The following is a 26,231-nucleotide window of genomic DNA, read 5'->3' on the forward strand; positions in this document are numbered from 1 at the left end:
TCCTGCCATGTCCTGAAAAAAGGGGGAATGCCACGGTTATTTACAGGACCATTTTTTCCTTTGGGAGGTTTTGTTCTAGTTCACCTTAGCTCATTACTGATTCATGGGCTGCTATTTTGGCTGAATGATGATGGAGGAGCAATATTAGGTGAGAGGCTAACCAAATATGCTGTAGGCTTTTCCACCATCCCTATCCTTATAGGGTCTTTGCTGTCAAAAAAATCCCAGTCAAGATAATGCCTTCCTTTCATCTCCTCCATCCATACCCATGAATACTTTTCTCCTATTAAGGTTCACTTGTAAAAGAACTGCATTCACTATTAATGTGTCTGCATTTGCACTTTACAAGGTACTCTGCTTTTATTAAGCACCAGTCTATGAACTGTTTCATGTATGTGCCCAGAAGCCCATCCCTTTTTCTGCTCCCCACTGGCAGTTGGCTTTGACTTAATGGGGAGATATGGACCCTTCCAACATGCCTAGCTCAAGTGGAGTCTTCGACCAGATGGCAAAAATACTACAGCTTTGAAGACACTTTGGCTGCATCATTAGACCAGTTTGTAATTATTTTATGGTTAGCCCAAGGTATTGAAACACCATTTCTGAAAGTGGACTTAGAGTTATCTTGGCAGATAAGTGTTTGTTTATTGAGTCTTATTGCTTTAAAATTAGAGGCGACTTTTTCAAGAGAAATACTTTGAGGCTAATCCCAGCTGACTTCTGAGAGGTTATTCCTCTGAATAATAGAAACATAGACTTATAATATTTACTTAAAAACTGTGTTCAGGGCTCAGCAGATAAGGGAGTTAGTTGTACAGACAGTCCGTGGCACTTATATAGTAGATAATAGAATAAGAATTATTGGCTTATAGAAACCAAGTACAGGCTACTATTTTGCCTGGTGTTACTGATTTGGACTATGCAAGCCCAAACTTATTCAATAGAAGAAGAGCGTTTTTCTGTTCTTCCAAACACTACACTACTTTGGAACTTTTGTTTCATTCAGTAGCACCAGTCTAACCTACTATATACTGATAGAAAGTTAGAATATATATATAGTTATAGAGCTACATCTACAGCTACATCTATATAACATTTGTGCCCAAGAGTGATTTAATTAGCTTGTATGATCAGTTCTCACTGCTAACAGGTCAGATGGGTGAGTGTAGGTGACAAAGGGAGAAGGGTTACAATATCAAATTATTGCACACAAAAGCATCTTTTTTTCAGCATCACCTTGATTTATTTTCCTAGTCTTTTTTTTTCCTCAGATGGAAAAATAATTTCATCAAGAAAACAAATATTTCTGCCAAAGCAAAATAATTTCATGTTTTAATGCTTTTCTTTTTAAACAAGTCAACATTGAACTAGGACATGCTCTGACCCCACTCCCCTCATTTTGCTGACTAAAATTTTTTTTAAATCCATTGGCAGAAAAAAAGATATTTTCCTCAAATAGGATGATCATATTTTATTGCTGCTTTGTTTAGTAGACATTTTTCTCAATTGGGAAAAAAAAGTCTAGGTGAAAAATTACCTAACAAGAGAAGTAGTTTACATGGTCATAACATTTAAATTGCTGCCAAAAATGTAAAAAAAGATTTTAAATGTAAAATATCACATAACTTCAAAAAGCTTACCTCAGTTTTCTATCACTTATCATGTACTATAAGTCAACTTTCTAAATAGGATTATAGTCCTTTATTATAAGCCCCTAGTTGTACTATGGTATACATTTAAAAGAATGCTACTACAAAATTTTTCTTTTCTTTTTGTTTCTGCCTATTGTGTACTTAAGCTATAGATAATTTTTGAATAAAAAGCCTACGGTAGATATAAATGCAATAGTTAACTGATCCTGTTTGCTGATGTACTTTTCGTGGTCCACGGAAGGTGGCGTCTTTTAGTCCAGCATCTTCTCCTGTTTCTTGCCTTCCTTTTTCTTCTTCTTAGATTCTGCTGTGATTAAAAATAAAAGAAAGAGAAGAAGAAGCATTGCATTAGTAAGCTATGAGGGAGGGAGCCACTTGTCTTATAAATGGCCAGGAATGAAATGATTAGATACATAGAAAAAGTACGTGTGTATTGGGGTGGGGGGGCTCTGCTTTTGTGCTTTTGTCAGGAGAATGCCTATGAAAATAGGCAGGAGTAATACAGCTTACCTCCCTGTGTGAACGCATATAAATGCCTGTTATCTTACTGGTTGCCCCCATTTAATAAACAACATACTGTCTGGGGTTCCTACTTAGAAAATACAAACACAGCCAGAATCTCTGAGAGAATAAGCCAGGTCACTGCTCAATGGAGAGCTACAAATGCTTTCTTAGCCCTTCATTTCCCACATTCCCTTTCCATGGAGAGTTGATAAGCATTCTTTACTGACAAACGTTTTCAAAGTGCTTCCACTCCTGATTTGCCCTCTGTTTATACATTTAGCCAGCTATTCATATACAAAGGACCACCTTTGAACCTACCAGACATGGAGCTTTGACTCTACAGAGACTCCTAGCCTTGGATGAAGCAAGTGGAGTGTACCAACCTGGGCTAAACCAGGTGAGTAAAACTATGAGGATTTAAATCAAAAGACTTTATCCTTTTCCATTCAATCATCTGCCATCTCCCTTTTCCTAAGCATAGGAGAATGCAGTATAGAATAGAACATGTCAGCTTTGGCTCCAAAGATAAGAATGGTCAGCATCACCAGGCTAGTGAGTAAAAGGATATTGCTAAATGTTGCTAAAATACTTCCCCCATTTGGTCCACAATAGTGGCAGAAATGTATGGATTTGGGGCTGGAGCCAGACTGCTGGAGTTTAAATTCTGGCTCCATCACTAGTTACTATAAGACTGAGAAAGTTAATTTGTGTATCTGTGTCTCAGATTCCTCACTTGTGAACGGGCATATGAATAGTACCACTTCATAAGGTTCATATCCAAATTCAATGAGTTGTATAAAATCCACTGAGAACAGAACATGGCACAATGACATGTGCCAATAAAGGTAAGCAGTCATCATTAGTGTGATAGTAGACTAAGAACAAGAGGTAATTTCTCTGTAAGATTAATACGCTTTGTCATCACCAAGACATGTGCACTGAGCAGGTTATTGAATGTGCTAAGCAACAGAGGAATATCAGGACACAAACAATGGCCAGTAGGGATTAGGGCTTTGTTCATCAGATCATAGGACATGTGTCCAAGAGGGTCAAAAGGCTTATGATGAGAGGGGACATGACACCAACCACAAATGGTGTACAAAACCCAGCTTATACTTAAATAGAGCTTGAGCTTTTTGCATTCTTACCAGCTCTTCAGATAAGTTCCAAAGTCCATTATATATTAGATGAAGTAGTATTTCTGTACAAAGTAATTGTCCTAAACTTCCTTTACTCAAGCTTCAAGGGTGCAACATACACAATTAGGTCAGGAATTGCTAAAATTTTGCTAAAGTGCTGCTCACAAGCATTCATTTTGTTCATGTGTATCCTCAAATTTTCCCCTCTCCATTCTGAAGTAACAATTTTTTATTCTTTCTATTTTTACTTGTCATTATAAAAGTCTCCCTTTTTTTAACCTATTAAAGGTGAGATGACCAGAACTTCCAAGTTTAAAGATACCTCTAAGCTCAAAGAAGGTTTTCTGTTCAATTTCTGGACAAGTAATGTCTGAACATTTAATAATTCCCGCTCTTTGGTTGACATTTAAAGTAACAGCTGTATATTAAAATGGTATCCTCAGGGAATAATCTAAGATGACAACTGAAATATAACTTTGATTTCCCTTGTCTGATTTTCTCCAGATCCCTTACTGGGGAAGCCTTAGTAATTTATAATCCTCTAGTTCTCCAGTAGAGTGGAAGTTTGGGGCAATAATTTGCATATTTTGGCTAGCATGTCCCTATTTCATATGTAAGTAAATGGATCCCATACCAATCAGGTGTTTGTAAAATTTTATTTCATAACACTTAAAGTTATTCTGAATATTGAACACTATTTGATCTGACTGATGTAGGTTGTTCATTTCAGGGAACACTTTGGGAATGGGAATCTCTCCTCAGTTCTCCTTGGTAAAGGCAAGAGCACATCCTCTCTCTGTTACCTGAGCCTGACATTTATTTTATATTCATCAATTAACAACTGGCTAAATACCAAGAAATCAACCAATTGCCATGTAATCTGCATAACATCAATCAATTTATTTTTTTGATGCAACTGGCAAGTCATCATGGCATTCCTTTGACACACTACACACCTTAAGTCCACTCTGGGTTCAATATAAATAGGAAAATGAGGAGCCTCAGTAAAAGGTAGTGGGAAGAAGGAAGAGTTTGTATTTGCATAAGGTCAATTTGATTTCTCACATTGTGACTTTTACGTACATTTTACTGACAAAATGAGCTTTGTCACTACTTGTCTCTGTGGTCTCAAAAACTTGTGAACATCCTCTCAAGCTTTATCCTGTCTACATGAGGGTTTTTAAATAGTATCATGGAATCTATGATCAAGAAAGAACTTAATCCAACTCCCCTGTGTAATTGGTGCAGAAAGAGAAGCCAAAAGAGTGTCAGTGATTCCTCAAGGTCTACAATGATCCAGCAGTAGAATCAGATGAGGTGCCGTTCCCTGACTCTTGGACCTCTTTGCACAGCACAGCACCACATCCATTAATCATCACATCTGTAGTAAATGCCCATTGGTCTTATTTTGTGCTTATATGTTGCCCATTGTCCAGATCACCTCCCTTTACTTGAATCTCTACACTTAACGCTTATTTCAATTCCCCCAAGCACATCATTCCTTTTTCTCTCTCAGTCTTTGGCCTTCAAACCCACTCTTTATTCCATCAACTCCACACTTCCATGACCACCTCCATCTTGTTAATGCCTCCCATCCTTCAGGAACCACTTTTGACACCACTTCTAGTTTGTTAAGCTCTTGATCTGAGTTAGAAGCCTATTATCTTTATTTCCCCAGCAGAGCACTTATCTCTAGTACTGTAGTTGTCACCAAAGTATAAGCTGTGAGAGGGCAGAATCTCTACTACTGTTAACCCCGTAGCCCACAGCATGGTACCTAGTGCATTATAGCTGACTAGTAAATCTTCAGTGAACTAAATAAGTCTGCAGCACGGCAAGAACACATGCCTCATTGGCTTGCCATTTTCCTTATGTACTCATTTTCCTTATGGAGGTTCCCTGAATTTTCCTTGGTTATTTCCACCTCAGTCTTTACATATTATGTTCTTTTTACCAGAGTGTTTTTATTCCTACTATCCTAGCTTTGCTTGGCCAACATCAACTCATCCTTAAGATCTTCAGTTTCACTTCTTCAAGGATGCCCTTCCCAAACTCCCAAGCTAAGCATATTTCACCCATGGTTAGACACTTCCATTGTGCCTCTCATTGCTAGTAATATTGTATTGAATTATTTAACATGCATTTTCCCTTCCTACGAGGGTAGAGACTATGTTTGCCTTTTGCATCTGTGTCTTCGGTGCCTGGTACATGATAAGCCTGGTACATGAAATGCAAAAAAATATTTGTTGCATGCAGAGTGAAGAAATAAACACTTGAAGGGGAAGTAAAAAGAGTCAACTCATTAGTACATAGAAAAGTAGTATTTCTCGAGGAAAGTAAAAAAGTATAAATTCAATCAGAATCTTGTAATATTTCAGTGAAATATTTAAAGTTCTTCTTTAAATATTCTTTGAAGAATTTTTTACAAAGAATAATTTACAAACATATATACATGAAATTTATCCAAGCTTCTCAACATTTTTCTTGTCTTCAAAGTCCTGAATTAACTCTGTGGGTAAAAGTAGTGTCCGATTTTAGTAGTCTTTCAAGGTTGTGGTGAAAGAAACCTTTCCTCTAAGCATGAGGGTCACGAATTGGCCTAGAGCAGGGGTCTAACTGGGTAAAACAAAGTGCTTTGTAATAAAGTCATACAGTGGCTACTCTCAAAGGTTTTAAGAGCCCATGTGATCATTGTCCTGACTTGAAAGAGTAGGGCACCTTAATTCACACTGAAAAGAGCCAAGTCCAGGGAAAGCAGTACACACTCACCATACCTCAAATAACACCCCAGGCTACTGTCACTCTTCCCCACCTGGACTGAAGTTGTGAAGCAGAAACGGGTGCAAACAGGAAATGAGCCATTGTCAAAACGTGAGAGCGAAGGGCTTGTTCTGTTCCCTTGAATGATCACTCCCGAGACATTGCTGCACCGGAAACTCACAGTGGTGCCCTTGGTGTGCTTTAACTTCCTGGGTTTCCAAACTTTCATCCTTTCTTTGGCCAGTTTTTGAGTTGATGGAGGAAAGTGCTTATCTCTCTCTCATGGTATATATGTAAAACTTTGTATTATTTGAATAGAAGCAGGATTTTTTGTTTGAGATATATTTGAAAGTGTTCAGAAAGCACTAAGACTTTCCTAAAAAAGAACACTCTAAACAATTCGGGATCTTCATATTGCTATGAATGACAGCACCTGGAGTGCCATCTTTGCCATATTCTATGTAGAAAACTCAAAATCTAGCCAGGAAAATTCTTTCAATGCATAGCAACTACTGATCGTAAAGAATAGAGGCAGTGAGAAGAATAAGAATAATATGAGTTATGCTAGAATAAATTCTGAGCTCATATATATACTTTAAAATCTGAATAGAAAACAAAATCTTGATGGACTCTGAAGAAATAAGTGGCACGGCGGCCATTTGTTTAGTCAGGCAATGAGGCTACAAGTTCTGTTAGGAACGTCCTGAGAACCAAGTCTTCACCGAGAGGATTGGTTCAGACTGATGTCTTCCATTTACCAGCTCTGTGATCTTGGGCAAATCAATCGTTCTGCATCTGTTTCTGTAAACTGAAGATAATAAAACCTGGTATATCCTCCTCATAGGGCCATCGTGAATATCATATGAGATGATGACCTCTAAGATCCCATTTTACTACTACTAAACAAAAAAATTCATATAGCAGATATTTACTCTATATCGACTACATATCTGGTGCTGTTCTAGATGCTGGGATATAATAGCAAACAAGACAAAATTCTGCTCTCACAGAGCTTACATTACAAGTACTGTTCTCAAGGTTGCTTTATGTCAGGGTTTTTCAAAATTGTAAAGTACTCTGAAAGTGTATATTTATATTAAAGATCACGGCACCTATTTTTATGGCTTCACTCCATATTTCTCTTGGCACACCACAGATGCATGTGATGTAAAAGAGAATTAATTAGTAGGGAGAAAAAGTATGTCTATAGTAGATTTGGCCTGAGGGGGGAGAGAGTTCCTCTTCTCTGAGTTATTTCATTCTTCTTAAAAAATATTAGTTAGCTTTTCAGTTTTAAAAGTAATACCAGGGCTTCCCTGGTGGCACAGTGGTTGAGAGTCCGCCTGCCGATGCAGGGGACACGGGTTCATGCCCCGGTCCGGGAAGATCCCACATGCCGCGGAGCGGCTGGGCCCGTGAACCATGGCTGCTGAGCCTGCACGTCCGGAGCCTGTGCTCCGCAACGGGAGAGGCCACGACAGTGAGAGGCCCGCGTACCGGAAAAAAAAAAAAAAAAAAAGTAATACCAGCTTATATAGAAAATAAAGAAACATATGGTAAAGAAGTTACCCATGGTTTCACAATATAAAGATAACACTTTTAGCAACAGGTTGTATTTATGTTTCCTTTCTATAAATATATGTAATATATACTTTAGACTAGGAACATATTGACAGTTGATAAAGTATATTATACTAAAAGTTCTATTGTATTCGTTTTCATGTCACTGCATATACTCTGAAACATGACCAAGTAGTATTCCTTTATGACATGCCCACTCTTAGTTTTTGTAACCTTTCTTCTTTTGCTGCTCAGTTGGCGTGTTCCCACTTTCTGTTATTATGAATAATGGTGCAATGTGTGTTTTTACAGACAAATCACTGTATGTTAAAATTCCGCCTTAGTATAAATTATTAGAAGAGGATCTACTTGATCAAAGGCCAGAATGTTTTTAAAGCTCTAGGTATATTCTGGCATATTTCTTTCTTGAAAGGAAGTGCCAATTTAAATTTTTATCAGCAACCTACATGAGTCTATCACAGCAAACTCGTTCTCAAAAGGCAAATAATCAAACAGGATGCATCATCTCTTTTCCATCTATTCACAGGCCCTTTTAGAAATGGGATTGCCATGTGGATTGTACAAGTAAACACCCACTCCCGTATCCAATATTAGGGAAATATGGAAGAAATAAGGTTGTGAGTGAGCATTGAAAGTTTAAACATTTTTTGAACACCTTGAGAGGAAATGTTATTCTATGAAGCAGAAGAGTTGAAAATTCTGGGATAAGCTAATCTCATTTTCTGAGCAAAATGTCTTGGTTTGATTTCTCTCTTTCACATGATGTATGGGGTAGACAGAAAACATAAAAAGAAAATTAAGAGATGAAAAGATTTGAGAGGCGCTTGAATTTTAACTGAGTCAACCTCTCTTTGCCACTGATTCAAATAAAATGGCTTTGGGTCATTAAATCGATGGGAGGAACTATTGATTAGACTAGGAAGAAGAGATTTGTGCCTTCTAAGAGGTAGGATTCCTATATGAGGAAGCTATGAACACTCAGAAATGGACACTGGAGATTCAGAGGTCAAGATTACCAGCAGACAGGGACAGCGGGAGGCATGCCATAGAAAGCCCTAAAGCTAACCTGTGGAGACTCATTCAATAAATCATGAAAACTGAGTGAAGGAAAGGGATCAGATTACTGACAAACAGTAACATCGCAATGTAAGTAAGTCCAAAATCTGGATACCACCAACACCCTTTTAATGCTTCATGAACCTATTTAAAGGAACTCACCTGTATTTAAGAATTAGCTGCCTAGTCACCTGGAAATATCTAATTCCTTGCACCATGCCAGCTGTGTCTCAGAACTGATAACAAGGCTTGCTGAATTGTAAATGTACAGCTCAGTGATCCACCAGGGATCCAGGTACTAGTTGGCTTGGCTTCCCGGCATGGCACCATTCATTAAACTTCCCAATATTAAGTGGCACAATACAGGAAGAAATTTCTATATATTTAAAAATCAAAAATATAATCTGTTAAATTTTTGTTCTTAAGATATTATTCTCAGATATGGTTCGGTCCAACATCTGTGTAATGATTTGTTGTTTCCTCTTCAATTTCTTATTTTGTAATGTCACTTGCTTCATTTCCTCTTTTAGGGACTCAGTGCATTTACTTCTAGGATTTTGTATGGAATACATACCTACCTCTATACATACATATCCACCTGCATACGGCTGCTACTCAGTGCTGCCCACGTGCTGACAGCTGTTCCTTCCCTCACTGTCCACCTTCCTTTTTGCTCATCAATTCTATTTCATAACAATACCTACAACTTCCTCCCAATTATCTGCCCTTCTACACGTTTGCTTTCTGACATCAAGTAGATGTGCATAAAAAATAGTATACATCTGTGTCTAGACACAAACAAAATATGTCTGGACTCTCTGAGGAACCTCTGTTCTGCCCCCATTTACTTTGAGAGGTGACTCGGCACTTAACTGCACAGCCTCCAAATAGCAAGTTCAGCCATCAGAGCAGCGGTGAGTAATGTGGACCTAACAGAAGATTTAGTGGAGGTGAGGAAATTATTTCATCAGCCACCCAAAGCAAGCTTAGTAAAAGTCCCTAAGCATGTCAGTTATTTTCCAAAGCAACTCCCACTGGATCAGTAGATGAAGCCCTTCTCCCTTCACCCAGAGACTCCTCTTTTCAGCCTCTTTTCCCGCTTGTCTCTCTGTTTCCTTTTCTTTGAAGGAAAATGTTGAGATAACTATTGGCTTCTCCAACCCATCTAGAAAGGAATCCTCTCTAGGATGCGCTTCCTTTATACAGTAGACATGAGTGTGATGGGGTCACTCCTATGTGCATGTGTGTACCAGGTAGAGAGTCACCAAGTCAAACCCCTCTTTTTAGCTTAGCACATTCACATTGTCCTTATGTATCAGCTACACCTATTCATGTGTTTGAAAATGTAAAAACAACTGAAAATTTTTGTGGATTTTTCCTCTGAATTCACAAGAGAGAAGATCAGTGAAGAAAGGAATCAGAGTTGTTTCATCTGTACATCCTTTAATCCAGGGCTTTCTCACTTGTAGATAGTTACAGAAGGAAAACAAAAAGCTCTGTGCATGTGTGTGTGTGTGTGTGTGCGCGCGAATGCCTGTGTGTGTGTGTTTTTGTCTTTTTCAGCTTTGGCCAAAAAAAAGGTTTTTAAGTGTTAAATAACACTGAAGAGAGGCAAATATAGCTAAAGCAAGTGAAACTCTTCAAAGAATGTGTGATTTTACATAGGTAGCTTTGAGAATGTAGGTTATGATTATGCCCGTATATTTGCGGGTACAATAGCATGCAAATCTGATACCTGTGTTAGAGACTCGGGGTATGTATGTGTTTGGTTTGGCAGTCACTATATGCTGTCATGCTTGGTGATACTGCTGGCCCTAACTCCGTCCCATGCCTCCCAGCTACTTTGCAGAACTCTAGAAGCTAAAATAGAGTGATATAATTAAATCCACATGTCTCTCCCCGCCCCCCCCCACACACACAGCCTTACAAGGGGGAATGAACGTGTAGATTTCTTCTGTTCAGCAAAGCATCTGCCCCTTCTTCAGTCCTAGGCCACTCTCATCACCTTACGCTTCTTGACAGTGACTTCCCCACACACAGATTAACTGCCTTCTTCTACATCAAAAGCAGAAAAGAAGAACGCTTATTTCTAATATGATATTTAAATGTTTAAAAGCTTGTTTCTGCACTAATGAAGGCATAGGTAGAAAATTTACCTTATTATAAAAATATTAAAATTTATATTGTAGCTCATCAGAAATGAAATGTATAATTATAAACAATAAGTAATTCCCACTTAGCACATCATTATTTTTCTATTACCATATCTGATGTTTAATATTATAGGACTGGTGTTACTGTAAACTCAAATTATGATTTATGAAAAAGGGGAAAAGCTTGAACTCTAGAATATTTAAAAGCTCAGTAAGTACAGCTCAATAAATCATTTTTTATTCACTCTCAAATAAAATTTTTTGGTATGTGTGTATATATATATATATATATACGTATATATAAGAATCAGTTGTTTTATATATAATATATATTTTTTATATATATAAATTATATATATATATCTTATATATATAAATTATATATATATATTTTATATATATATAATATATTTTTATATATATATTATATATATATGAATCAGTCGTTATGGGCTGAATTATGTCCCCCTCAAAAATTCATGTTAAATTCCTAAGCCCGATACCTCAGAGTGTGAACATATTTGAGACAGGGTCTTTACAGAGGTAATTCAGTTAAAATGAGGTCATTGGAGTGGGCCCTAATCCAATATGACTAGTGCCCTTACAAGAAGAGGAAATTTGGACACAGACATGCACATAGGGAAAACGATGTGAAGGCACAGGGAGAGGACAGCCATCTATGAGCCAAGAAAAGAGGCCTGGAATAGACCCTCCCCTCATGGCATTCAGATGGAATCAACCCTCCTGAAACCTTGATCTCAGACTTCTAGCCCCCAGAATTGTGAAAAAATTAATTTCTGTTGTTTATGGTATTTTGCTACAGCAGTGCTACCAAGCTAATACAGCAGTGAACTAGACTTCACACTAGTTTTCATTTTTGTATATCCTTCAGATCACCCTCATTAGTTGTAGAGATGCAAAATATACGTGTTTATTCTTATGTTTTTAAAAAAATCTGTTCCCCACATTTTAAATAACATCATTTGAATATGTGACTTTGGTACTGCATACTCTAGGACTTTATGCTCATTAATGGTTTCACAGTGCTCTCTGCATTAATCCACTTACCTGTCTCCACCCTTGTCCTCCAGATTTCCAGCAGGTGAGCTACATTTCCCCATTACTTGATTCCTTCCACCCCCATCCACCCAACGCCCTGTCTACAGCAGCAGCAAAAGTTAGATCTGAGGAGATTCCTGTCGACTTCTCTACATTTTTTGAGACAGCAGCCTTCACAGCAGCTTAATTTATTACTCTTGTGCATCTGGGCGAAGACCTGAAAATAAAGTTGTCTTTTTTTCTGTAGAATAAGAATAATTCCTGAAATTATCTTTGCCTTGCGAAAGCGAGTGCTGTGAATGTGTGAACCTGCGGCAAAGAGCTCTGGGCCTTGCCCCCTGTGTGACCCAGAAGGAGGACACCAGAAAAATGTTTACCTGCTTCTTGCTCTTTGGATTTCTGATGAGCTCTCTATAAATACTGTTCTTTCCTCCTGAAAAAGTCTTTTTTTCTCTTCCCTGTCTGTGCGCTGAGCAACAGCCAGCCCGCTTTGATTTCCCTGTAGGCTCCTGAAGGCTTTGCATCAGGGCCAAGCTGGCTGGAGTCACGGAGAGTGTGCAAAGTATCTCTGCTAGCAGCACTTGTTACCAGGACACCGGTGCCTTGGATCCTGGGGAAGCACCAACATCTCTATGAATCTCACAGTGGAGAGAAGGTAGCCCTGAATCCAGCCCTGGGTTGAGCCTTGGAGGCCACTGAGTGTAACAGGGTGCATTTCACTGCTGTGTCTTACTCTGGAGGAACTCAACCCCTTTAGAGGACCCCAGCTTGAGAACTGCAGCACTAAAAGTTATCATTTGCTCCCATCCAATTATTACACAAAGACAAGCTTGAGTCAAAAATTATCTGACATGACTCAATCGTAAATGACCCCAAACATGCTTATACCAATGTTTTAGAATTATCGTTAAAACAGAAACCAAAACTATTCATTTATTTTACAATACCCAAAGAGATCCCATAGGAAGCGCTCAGTTTAGGAAGAACTGGTGTAATAGAAAAGAACTCTGGACACAGTCCTGACTTCAAGTTCAAGCCTGACCCCTCACTGGCTAGTGACCTTGTGCAAGTTGCAACCTTAGTGTCCTCCTTTGTAAAATGCGAACCAAACTCCTTGGGGCTTTGGTGGGGACCAAGTGAGACAATGCATGCTAAGGGCTTAGTATAGTGCCTGTCATGTTGTAAAGACTCAATAAATAGCAACTGCTTTTGTGATGCTCAAGAAATGCTGATGATAATAGCTAAAACCTAAAACACAAAGCAAAAGTTAGAAAGGAGAGATGCAGAAGCTTCAGGGGGAAATAAAAAGAAGGTCTCTCAACCCAGTATCTAATTAGTGCAAACATTGTTCTATTATGCAGCCTTCCTTGATACTAATTATTATATAGCTGTTTTGTGTGTGCACAGCTAATGAGCCTCTGAGCACGGAATTTACCAAGGGAGATGGAAGAAGACACACAGCATGAAGTAAACTCTACAAATATTTATAGTTCCTAGTCCTCACATCTGTCCCAGCATAGAAACAAAAATTCTTCAGTAAGGATGGGAGTAAAACACCCAGGTGACTCTTCTTCCAGGTGAGTGTCTTGTGCTTTAACTGTGATTTCTGTATACATTTTTTGGCAGCCAGTGAATGAATGATGTGCTCTAGTGAGCCAGACCAGGACAGTTTAGTTGGATACATCATTCATTCATTAAGTCGGTACTATATGTTGAGCTCCTCTCAGGGACTAGGGACATGAGATGTAGTAACTTGCAAAGGGGAATGGGCTGTGGCTCCTGACCTCAAGAGGTTCAGGGTGGGGCAAGGCAGACATGCACTCATGGCAGAGACAGGGATGAATGTCTTATCAGAGGAGCCAGCCCTCGGAGAAAAGGCAGCAACTCAAGGCTCGGGAAGGGAAGTCTGGCAAGTTCTCATATTGATCTCTTTTCTAATCCTTGAACAAAACAAGCTCTTTTTGGCCTCAGGACTTTGAACTTCCCCTTGTTTCATTTAGAACATTCGTATGGCTAGCTGCTCTATGTCTTCAAGTCCAAGTTCAAAAGTTGCCTCTCAAAGGAACTTTCCCCAGTTACTCTATCTAACTTAGCCCCCTTCCCTTTTGGTCACTCTGACACTTGGCTCTTTAGATTTTAAGACCACTTACTCGAATATGTAGTTCTAATTTTAATTACTAGTTATTTATTTTGGTCGCTATTATCTACCCACCACCACCACTAGAACATAGCAGTAAGAGGGAAGGAAACTTGTTTAATATCAGCAGCACCTAACATACAACCTTTACCACTGTAGGCTCTTAATAGATTTTATAAATAAATGAATAAATTGGAAACAATGCCCAAAGACAGCATGCTGCTCTCTTTCATAGCCTTTGTACTCTGAGCGGTACATTGGGATTTATCCTCCTGTTTTTCCTATTGCACTATAGGTCCATATAGGTCATTGATTTGTCCCTGGTGCTAACTCTAGCCTATAGAACCCCCTCCATAAATACTTGCTCAATGAACGAGCTGGGTTTTACAGAATGAAATGTATGAAGTATAGAAGAAGGAGAACAAGTTCCAGGTTTCTACAATCATAGGTGCAGAGAAATGGACATATAAGAGTTCATGGCCCGTTCGGCCATCTCTGGGAGTTTGATGTGGCTGAGGCAGAGTATACGGGCAATGCCAGGAACAAGGATCCGGCAAGAGCCAAACTGGATGATCACGTCCTGCTCACGAGCCAGGATCTGATTCTGTTGCTGGTGGAAGTGATGATAAAAGAGGGATTTTAGGAAGAATAAGTGGGTCTGAAATTCATTACCTTTCTTAGATAAGAAACTGAGATGCCCATGTTGAATAGATACAGGGGTAGGTGCTGTACATAATGCAGGAGATCTAGAGTCAGGCTGCCTTGTATTTAAGTCCTGGCTCCTCTGCCTATTAGCTGTATCACCTTACACTAGGCGTCTCACTTCTCTAAACCATAGTTTCCTTATACATAAAATTGGGGATGATCATAGTAACTATTTCACAGAGTTTTTGTGAATATTCAATGACACAATGTATGAGCAATGTACCCAGCTATAATCAAAACCTACTAGGCTCTCATGAAATATTAACTATAATTACTATCGTTGTAATCACCATAATTCTTTTGCCTGAAAAGGTGCTGAGGGAAACGCCCACCTCAGGAAATCCATTTGGAAGGAAGGAAACAGTCTGAAAAACACTGCACATTTATCAGGTATTTTTACATAAATTACTTCATCTTTACAATAGTGCTATGAGATATTCATTGAAGACTTTAGTTTACAGAAGACAAAACAGATATTCTAATAAGAAAGTTGCAGAATTAGATTTTCTCACTTCAAGAACAGTATCATGGATGGGAAATAAAATAGACATTCAAAGATTTCCACAAGCAGAATAAAAAAGAAATGAAAACCTTAAGGCCAAACTGAACATGAGTGTTTCCCTCTGATCAAAAAGAACAAAATCCCCATAAGATGCCCCAGGCTGCCTCTTTCTGGTCAAATGCAAGGGCAGCAGCCATCAACCCCATCAGGGGTCTTAGAGGGGAGGGAGCCCATTCCAGGCTGGCCTACAGTGGGATTCTGTGCATTCACCTCTCTCAACACAGTTAAAAGTCTCTCAGCCTAGCAAAGCTCATCCACAGAGGGCTGCATGCTCATTCCCAAGGGATGTCAGAGCCCAGAAAATAGAAAGAAATGTTGGGGAGCATCTTTTATCTTTAAAAGAACTAACAAAAGAATCTACTTAGCGGGAGAGAATCGAGAATGCTGGTAATATCACTTTACTGACCCCCTTTCCCATTTAATGATCAGTTGCTAAACGCTGTGTTCTGCACACAGCTGAATCTCACACTTAAATGGTTGCTGTCCTTTTGATTTTTAAAGATGAATTGACAAACCTGAGAGGGCTAGGAAATCATCCAAAAAGAGAGAGCAGCGACATGGCAAAACTTTTAGAAATAGCTGGGAAGAACTAAAAGGAATTAGGGTTATCGATAGCAGGGAAATTTAACAAGGGCTTGGTACGAGCAGAGCATGAATTGGTGGACAGGACAGCAAGAGGGATTAACACTGTTGCCTGGACCACCTGTGACACAGACATCCATCCATGTGCTTCTCCCTCTGCCTACCCCAGAAACCATTTGTGAATACCCTTCTGTCAGGCAAACTTGGAAGCAGATATATGCCAAGCTGGCCTGTCAGTATCAAAAGGAGTTTCACAATACTTCACAATATTTATGTATCTTGTTTATAAAGCAACTAATAATTTCCAGGTCAATGATAACTCAAGATTCTAGAACGATCCAAGATGATCATTAGGCTATATCATTTATGGCACCTAGGAAAATCTCAGTTCATCTAGGTGCCTTCCACTCAAGCCCCCACCTTGGCCTCATCTTTGACTCTGCATTCTGGTGATAGCTACCAGCAGCCCGCTCCCCTGGGCTGTACCTGCTCCCACAGACAGCACTGCCTGGAGGACCACAGCTTCCCCACAGAAGGGCCCTTCCTGAGTCCCATTCAGCTCGGCCATCTTCTAATTCTACAGTGAGTCCATCCTCCAAGGGGACCACTGAGAAACACTTGTGGCTTGGAGAACAGTTATTTGCACCCCCCCCAAGGGTTCTCTGCTCTGATCTTTGATATAGCGCTGTCAGCCCAGGCTGGCCACAGCTCAATTATTCCTGTGCATTATTTTCAAACTGAAAAGGCTGAAATGACTCAACAAAGAATGACTGGTGGTTCCAATAAGGAAAGACCTAACTCTCTCTACAGTTGGGTACTCAACTGGCCCAATATGATTACTCCGGGCAGCTCTCTCTCCAAGAAATGTCATCAGTGCCTCTTCTAGCCCGACAGGAGAGAGGGGTAGGTCTGATGATATACTCCAACACATACTCCCTGAAGGATCACTCACTAAAGAGCAATTCAAATCCCTTTCAGCTTCTCTTCTCATATTTACAGGCAGAGTTTGGAAAGTTATAGACATTTCCCAGACCCTCTTACAACATAATTTTATATGTGACCTACTTTCTACCATGCAGGCACTCTTAAATGAGTCTTAGAGGGAGAAGTGAACAAGTAGAAAATAAGGCCAAATTTGGGGATATTGGACATTTTGGCAAGAAAGGAGAGGTGGACGTGTCTGGTTTTAGGGGTACAGGGAAGGTGAAGTTTCCAGTGTCCAATTCTTAGTATTATATGTGCTGAGCAGTGGGTAATTTCAGCAAGAGGGTCTCTGCTATATCAGTCACGTATGGTGTGATTAGACATTTCTCTTGAATCTCTTGCCTTCTCTGCAATATTGTTGGATCCAAGTCAAATCCTCTGGCCCTTGTAGAGATTCTGTGAGCTATATAATACTCTCCAATCAACACCTTTCTGCTTCACTAGCTAGAATAGATGTTGCTGAGGCTAAAAACTCTGACAGATATGGGATTTTCTTAATGAAAAATTTTAATTAATACTCTCAATCTCTTTTCCTAAGAAATTAAAATCTCAAGTGCCCACACAATTGCTCACCAATTTCTCCCTGCCAGATTCTGGCAGCAATTAAGCAAATTCCAGTTATAACCTTTCAGTCAATCATTGACCTTCCCCAGAGCAATCTGTCCCCATCCCCAGGAAAGCTACATTCCAATTTTGCATCTTTCAATTCTTATGCCTACATTAGAATATCAATAGTCTCCCTTCTTCTGTATACATAATATAGAAGTGAATGACTAAAACCTCTCTTCAGATTAAGTGGGATTCCAACACAAGAGAACCTTTAGATAAGGATTTCCAACCTGATATCTGGTATTACTGAAAGTGTGGACCAAGGCTAGAGAATAGAGTTTGTACAATATTGACACAGCCATAGGAAGGACCACTTCTTTACCTTCAAAAGCTAATGCTGTTAGAATGGAGTGTAATGAAGTTTAAGGCAATTTTTAACCAAAGCAAATGGGATATTTAGTAATTTAGTAATTTCCCAAAGTTTAGATGGCAATTCTAGATATTAAGTGCCTCCTCTCCCCAAGCACGTCTTTTTTTTTTCCAGTACTTTATTTTATTTTATTTTAATTGGAGTATAATTGTTTTACAATGTTGTGTTAGTTTCTGCTGTACAATGAAATGAATCAGCTATATGTATACATATCTCCCCTCCCTCTTGGACCTCCCTCCCATTCCCCACCCCCGACCATCCCATCCATATAGGTCATCACAGAGCACCGAGCTGAGCTCCCTGTGCTATACTGCAGGTTCCCACTAGCTATCTATTTTACACATGGTAGTGTATTTATGTCAAAACTAATCTCCCAATCCATCCCACCCTCCCCCTCTCCCCCTGTGTCCATGCGTCCGTTCTCTCCTCTCCCCAAGCAAATCTTTTAATCTTTTAGCCTTGTTAATAATCAAGTCACAACCATCATCCCACAACGGGCATGTTTTCCTATCTCTCCTCAATTTCATGGTGGGTTGTCACAGCCTTACCAACATCTTTATGTTCCATTCTAAAATTTAAAGAGCATGTTTTTCACACTGAAAATCATGCAGTTTGCGTATTGATCCACTACCATTTCCCAAAACAAGAGGCCAGTAACCAAGCAAAAGAGTTTTATAAAACAAACAAACAAAAAAAAGACAAAAAAATCCCAGAACTGATGATGTGTTTCATGAGAAGGATAATGATGTGTGGGGAAAAAAAGGTACATTCTAGCTATAAGTTCAGTGACTGGGTTTAAAAAGGCAGAATAATGATGTCAAAAGAGAACAAAGCCTGGAGCTGATTCTGCTTCTCAACAATATGGGGACTTGGATGAATCACTGATTTTTTTTGTCCTCATTTGTTACATGAGGGTCCCATCAATCACAGGCAAGGTCCCCAGAAGCTCTACCATGTAATGAGTCTAGGAATTGAGATTTATCTAATACTACCAGAGTTTCATGGGTTTGTAAAACCTAGTGGCAGCACGGTGCAATTGAAAAGGCAGTGGGTCTTCTGAGTCAGTCTGACTTTGAATTTGAATCCTCGTTTCAACACTTACGAGCTGTGAAACCTCGGGCAAGTTGCTTAACCTCTCTGAGCCTGTGTTTTCTTATATATAGAGTAGGATAAATAAAATGCAGTACATAGTGTTGCTTTGAAGCTTCAATTAAGCTTCAAGTTAAATTAAATGATGAGGTAAAAAGGAACAAAATTGGGTCATTTGTAGAGACGTGGATGGACCTCGAGACTGGCCTTCAGAGTGAAGTAAGTCAGAAAGAGAAAAACAAATATCGTATATTAACGCATATATGTGGAATCTAGAAAAATGGTACAGATGAACTGGTCTGCAAGGAAGAAATAGAGACAGAAGTAAAGAACAAACGTATGGACACAAAGGGGGGAAGGGGGGTGGGATGAATTGGGAGATTGGGATTGACATATATGCACTAAGATGTATAAAATAGATACCTAATGAGAACCCGCTGCATAGCACAGACAACTCCACTTCGCTGTACAGTAGAAACTAACACATCATTGTAAAACAACTATATCCTAATAAAAAAATAATAAAATAAAATAAATTAAATGATGAGGAGTGCCTATGACAGTGCCCAAGTCAAAATTAGTGGGTCCCCTACCTCCCTCTGTCTTTTTCATGTCCTGAGCTAAAATAGGAGACAGCATTGATGACTTATTCTTTCCTGAGTAAAGGAAGAAATTAAGTTATTACTGTATAACTTTGAGAAAAATTTGCTTAAATGACTTCTTTACTACAGCTTCCACCAGTCTTTGGTGGATCTAGTGTACAAAACCTTTTTCTCCTCTTTTAGCATTTATTTATTTTACAAATATTTATTCAGCACTTAACTACGTGCTGCTCCATGTTCTAAGCAAAAGGGATACAGTGGAGAACAAAATAGACCAGGTCCCCATCCTCCTGAAACTTATGTTCTGGGAGATGTCTTCTTTCATAACAGTTTTAGAAATAATGTTCTAGAAATTGTCTTCTTCCATTTGGTCATCATCCCACACATCAATATTGGGCTTTACAAACCTCACCTTCTCCTATTTCAAAGGAAAATAAACTCATGGAGGTTACCTTATACTCATATGAGATTAAGTGAGAAATCCACAGGGTATAAAAGAGAACATGAATTTAGAGTCAACCAAATGTGGACTCTGTCATTTATTAGAGATGTGACCCTGGGCAAATATTGAATAAATTAACCAGGGTTCCTCAGTTTCCTTCATACCACTATTTACCTGCAAGGATATATGGAATTTTTATGAGATAATATATGTTAAACACTTAAAGCAAGGCGTGAGATTAGAAACAGAACAATACTAATAGTACTCATAATAGAGATTCCATCTTATTACTTATTTTTCCATTGATCAGAAATAAAGGAGCTATCTTAAGTGCAGAAGTTCACACAGGGAAAGCTGTAATACCCATTCATGATTATTTGAGAAAAATGGTATAAATATATGTGAAACCCACACATGCCACTTGTTACATTTTACTTAAACCAGGAAACATATGTCATGAAAAGTGTGAGTGAATCCCATTAAGAAAATCTTCTATCTGACATGTCTCCCTAGCTCAACTCGTAGGATAAGATGATTCTTTGTGCAGAGTTCCTGGTGCCAAAACAGGATTCATAGAACCCTCCATTGTTGAGAGGGAAAAGAAAAGATTACTTTTAACAAAGGTATGTTAGGCACAAAAAGAAGATTACATTTTAATGACCTACGAAATGCATAACTGGTAATGTTGTGAAATACAGACCTCAGGGTAATGCCATTTTCAATTAATTATCTACCTTAATTTTTGACATAAAAAATTACAGACTGTCTACACACTTGAAATATTTTTACCACTATCTTTCAAGTCTGAATCAGACTTTTAACCTTCATTACATATCACTAAATGGGAAATGTAAAAAGGTGAACTATTCACCAGTCCAATTAAAAAGGAGCCTCACTTAACGTATTTATCAAATATCCTGAGGAGTCTTTTTTAATCACGTTCCCATTTTGTCCGATATATTCCAAACTTTTCAACATTCTCCATATTCACCCAGCCCCACCATCATCCACCACCTACTTAATCACGATCCCATTTTTTTCCTCCCCATCCATTAAGCTGCAGTTTCTCTCACCACAGGAGAGAACAAGGATGGCATGTGTGCTTCTGTGTGTGTGTGTGTGTGTGTGTGTGTCTATGAATTTCACACTAGAGCAGTAAGTCTCAATTTTAGTTGATACTGAAATCTCCTAAAGAACATTTTAATTTTCAAAACGACTGATTCTGACTTAGTTGGTCTGGGTTATACTTGGGTACTGGGACTTTTATAAGTTCCCATAGAAAATTGTGTGTGCAGCCCAGGTTGAGAACCACTGGACTGGAATATAGAGATGTCTTCAATCCCTTTTCTTTTCCCACTCTATATTTATGCTGAAGATTTTGGTTCTCTGACTAGGTTAAAAATCAATTACTTTGAAAACTGTATCTGTTAGTTCTTCCAGTTTGGGGACTATCTCACTGAATAGATGAGGCCACCGATTTCCATTAGATCTGGGTAGTTGTCTCCAGGTGAGTGACATTTGTACAGTTGGCACACGAACTCAGTGCACTGACCCTAGCCCCACGTCATGCCTTCCAAATATGCACTACAACCAGCAGAGGCTTCCATGCTCTGGAAAGAGCAGCCTGAATCCTAGACATTCACCTGCAGGTCTACCCTGCTTCTAACCATCCTGAAGTTGGAGGTAACCATTTCTATGGACCACCTCATCAGAGGCTAAAAGAGTGAGGCCTGTGAAAGGGGTCCTTCCTGACCATCAGCGGCAAGTCAGCCAATCCTTCCCAGTTTCTGGGGATATTCTTGTATTCATTTATTATGGATTTCATGTTAATTTTTCTGAGTTTCTCCTTATGATTAATCTAGCCAGTATGAATTTTCAGGTCCATTTTAGAATCAAAAATGAGCAAAGGCCAAGGAGATATTTTAATGCAGAGTTCACTGAGGCCCACTGTATTCATTTGCTAGGGCTGCCATACACCGAACCAAAGAGTACATGGCTTAAATAATAGAAATTGATTTTCTCACAGTTCTGGAGGCTAGAAGTCCAAGATCGAGATGTCAGCAGGGCTGATTTCTTCTGAGGCCTTGCTCACTGGCTTGTAGGTGGCTGTCTTCTCCCTGTGTTTTCACATGGTCTTCCTTGTATGTCTGCCTGTGTCCTAATCTCCTCTTATATGCCAGTCATATTGGAATAGGCCCACCCATATATGACTTCATTTAATTCTAATCTCCTCTTCAAAGGCTCTATCTCCACATACAGTCATATTCTGAGGTACTGTGGGTTAGGACTTCAACATTTGAATTTTGGGGGAAATAACTCAGCCCATACAACAATGAAATAAAAGAGTTTAACACCTCTTTGTCTTCCCTCCGCTGGGATTCTATTTGTATGAAACCATGGCCGTGATATTTGGTTTGGTTTACTTTCTCCAGCATGAGAGCAGAGTCTGACTTTCTGGGAATGGATAGAAAGATAGCTCTACGTAATTCTGAAATTCCATGATAAATGTAATTGGTAAGCTAACCTAACTAAACAAATATAAAGGCTCTAAAAAAATATTAGAAGTACAGAACCTATCAAGTTATGTGGTAAAAAAGGAAAAATATAAAATAATTTAACTGATTTCATGAAAACTATATATGTTGATAATCTAGGAGAGACTTGATTTTTAATTTTCAGCCTCTTGATCTTTCTAAGTTTGTCCATACTTGTCAGGATGTAGTCCTGATTTAGGGTTTGAAATATATAGTCACCATGCAGCTGTCTTAATTGGCCTGTTTTGCTAAGTTGTTTATTTGTGCGAGGAGACTGTTCCTATCCCCCCATCTGTGCAGAGGACTTCAATTTGAATTCATCAATTGCCTGCTGAAAAGTACTTGTATGATGCTCAATATATGAGCTTTTTTCAATCCCTTTCTAAAGGTAATTCACCCAAGTTTTCCTTCTGGAAAATTTGAGTGTGCACATCTGAAGATCCCGCCTGAGTCCGTCAATCCACTCAGATTAAAATTATGGTTCAAAGGCAGCAACCTACCTTGAGGTTTGGTCTTAGTCAGTTTGCCACAGGGCTTGGAGATGGTGACTGTCTTCTGACAGTCAGCGTTGTGGAGGGCTCGCTTCAGGCTTCCAGTTCTGGTCTTCAAGGCAGTATTCAGGTCACATTCTCCCCAGGCCTGGAACTGGTATTTGCACTCCGCTAGAGGCAGGGTAGGACCAAACAGAAATCTGTGAGTTCCTCTTGGAGTGCCATGAAAATAGACACTTTTGTTAACTTTTTGTAGTGAGGTAATTGTAGGTTCACATGCAAGAAATAATACAGAGAGATCCCATATACCCTGCACCCAGTTTCCCTCAGTGGTGATATCCTGCATAGCTATAGTCCAATAGCACCACCAGGAAACTGATGTGGACACAGTCCATAGACGTTATTTAGGTTTCCCCAATTTCACCTGCACTCATTTGTGTATATGTACGTGTGCACATTTAATCCTCTGTGACTTTATCACATATGTAGGTAAGAGTGAGTACCCCCACCGTTAGTATTCAAACAACTTCTAACACAAGGGTCCCTCGGGTTATCCTTTTACAGTCAGAACTTAGCTTCCTTCTTCCTTTCCTACCTCCTTAACCCTTGGCAATTACTAATCTGTTCTCCACCTCTGTAATTGTGTCATTTTACGAATGTTATATAAATGGAATCATACAGTATGTAATCTTTTGAGGCTGGCTTGTTTTGCTCAGTAAAATTTCCTGAAGGTCCATCCAAGTTGTATTAATCAATAGTCTGTTCCATTCATTGTTGAGGAATCCTCCATGGTATGGATATACCCCAGTTTGTTTAACCATTCACCAGTTGAAAGATATCTGGGTCATTCCCAACTTTTGGTAACTGCTAAAGCTGCTATATACATTCATGTATAGGTTTTTATAAGAACATAAATTTCCATTTCTCTAGGATAAATGCCTAAGAGTGAAACCACTGCATTGTATAGTAAACACAAGTTCAGTTTTGTGAAAAACTGCCATACTTTTTTCCAGTGTGGCTCTACTATTCTGTCTTCCCATCACCAATGTATGAGTGATCTAGTTTCTCTGCAACCTCGCTAGCAATTGATGTTATTTCTAATTTTAGCCATTCTGATAGGTGTGTAGTATATAGTGATGTCTCTTGGTTTTCATTTTTATTTTCCTAATGGAGAAAAGATGTTGAACATCTTTTCAGGTATTTATTTGCCACCTATATATCCTCTTCAGTAAAATGTTTGTTTATGTCTTTTGCCCACTTTCTAATTGGATTTTTAGTTTTGAGAGCTCTTTATATATTCTAGGTATAAGACCTTTAAGACACACTTTTTAGGGCATTTTGCATGTAGTTCTTTAGGGTACCCATATACAATTTAAGATCAAATGTATCTGAATTTCACCATGCCTTTATAGAATTAACCTCCATTCATAAAAAGTTATAACCCCAAAGGTTATAGAGAATGAAAAAGATATAGTGCGTATATTCATTATCCTTCTCCATTGAGCAATAGGCCAAAGCACATTTCTGTCAACCAGTGAGAGTATTTGGGGCATTGTGTCCCACTATGGCTGAGAAAGACAAAGAATCTAGAATGTGAAAAAACAGGCAATTTCGGTGTTCAGTGGTGGGTTTAAAGTTGGAAGTGTGAAAGATTCCTTCTCAAATAAGGAGATGAGGTCAGCATGAAACTGGTAATAGTCAGTGAGAGAAAATCTGTGAAAAGTGGCTCATAGCAGCCCTGCTGGATCTGATAAGTAAATCTATGAAACAGTGTGGAGAGTGGGGAGGGAACAAAAGAGAGAGAGGGACTGGAAGTAACAGAAAGAGATCTGGAGGAGGAGGAGAATAAGTAAGAAAAGAGGAAGGGAAGATCAAAGGAATCTAGAAATAGAAGAAGGAAAGAGAGCACTGCTAGGAGAGCTCAAGGGCATATTTTCTGTCCATTTTGGTAAGATAGTGGCCTCAGTCAGGGACTATGCTGACACGCCCACTGAAAGGAAACATGCAGCAGTATCTGGAGATATTTTCAGTTGGTGCAGTTGGTGAGGTGGGGAGTGCCACAAGAAACTAGTGGGCAGAAGTCAGAGATGCAGTTATTATCCTACAATGCACAGGACAGCCCTCCCTCCAGGACAAAAAACTGTCTGGCCCCAAATTCTGGTAGAACTGAAAATGAGGGACCTGGGGTTAGGCAAGATGCTTGGTTATTTTTCATCTGATAAAATAAACTTGTTAAAATAATAAATAGAGTCAACCTCAAAAAGATGCTTGATGGGAGAATGACAGAATTATCTCAGGGTGGAAAATTAAATCAATAGGACAGAAGGGGTGGGATTTACCTCCAAATTGCTTTTTCCAGTTGCAGGGGATCTTACATCTCTGGGTCTTCATGGTTTGTTTACACTCAGCTCCGGTCCGGGTGCCCTCCCGGGTGCCCAGCCCACAGTCCCCACTGGTGGGCACACACACACTCCACTGCCATTCTCCACAGTCGGACTTCTTCACTTTCTTTTCTGAAAGGGAGGAAGGAAAAACAATCAACGTCCAGAAAACTCTTGAACTGCTAGATATAACCAAGTTAATTCCTGAGCTCCATAATTGCATGGTTGTGCTTTTAACCTCTATCTTCAGTGTCCAGTAAAGAGTAGGAACTCAATAGGTATTAGCTGAATGGTTGAATCAACCAATGACCAAGAGAATGGAGAAAGAAACCAAAGGAGCTAGAACTAATATTCATTTAGCTCTTACTATGTGCCAGGGACTGTGCTAAGTGATTTACTGACATCTCCTTTTAGAAGCAAACATTTCTGAAAAAGAGAAGATGATCAAAGTCAGTTAAACCTAAAAAATGAGAAAATATTCTTTGAGAAGTAACAGCTGTCAGATTAGCCATTTCAATGCATGTCAATGTTCCTTTCTCTGTCTTATAGATGGAATAGCATAAATTAAATGTGGTGGACCACAGATGTAATAGACTCTCAGCTCCACAGCCTCCTTATGACATTGGGAGTGACACAGAAAAGGTGCTTTATCCTCTCTATGCTTCAGTTTCCTCCTTTGTAAATATGAGATAAAACAAAACTTGCTTGCAGGACTCTTTTTGAGGAAGAGTGTCAACATAAGTAAAACACTTGATTGCTGGTCAGTTTCTGTATGTTGTAGCTGATAATTATTATTATTTCAGTCAGTAGTTAATGATCACCACCTATACTTCAGGACT

The 26,231-nt window shown here is 39.1% G+C and overlaps 1 protein-coding gene across 2 annotated transcripts in view; it reads right to left on the reverse strand.

Moving 5' to 3' along the window:
• Window positions 1-1,233: 1,233 nt before the first annotated feature.
• PTN (pleiotrophin) overlaps window positions 1,234-26,231 on the reverse strand; it is a 98,373-nt gene continuing 73,375 nt past the window's right edge. The window contains exons 3-5 of one of the 2 annotated variants that reach the window (XM_081244531.1): window positions 25,351-25,524; window positions 23,021-23,182; window positions 1,234-1,956 (exon numbers count right to left, since the gene is read on the reverse strand). In XM_081244531.1, the coding sequence (XP_081100657.1) occupies window positions 1,904-1,956; window positions 23,021-23,182; window positions 25,351-25,524 (389 nt within the window). In that variant the 3' untranslated portion in view covers window positions 1,234-1,903. Of the gene's footprint in view, window positions 1,960-23,020; window positions 23,183-25,350; window positions 25,525-26,231 lie in introns of both variants that reach the window. The other variant, XM_081244530.1, reaches the window with a different exon arrangement.

The sequence above is a fragment of the Mesoplodon bidens genome, assembly GCF_964165515.1.
Source record: "Mesoplodon bidens genome assembly, chromosome: 9".
Classification (NCBI taxonomy): Eukaryota; Metazoa; Chordata; class Mammalia; order Artiodactyla; family Ziphiidae; genus Mesoplodon; species Mesoplodon bidens.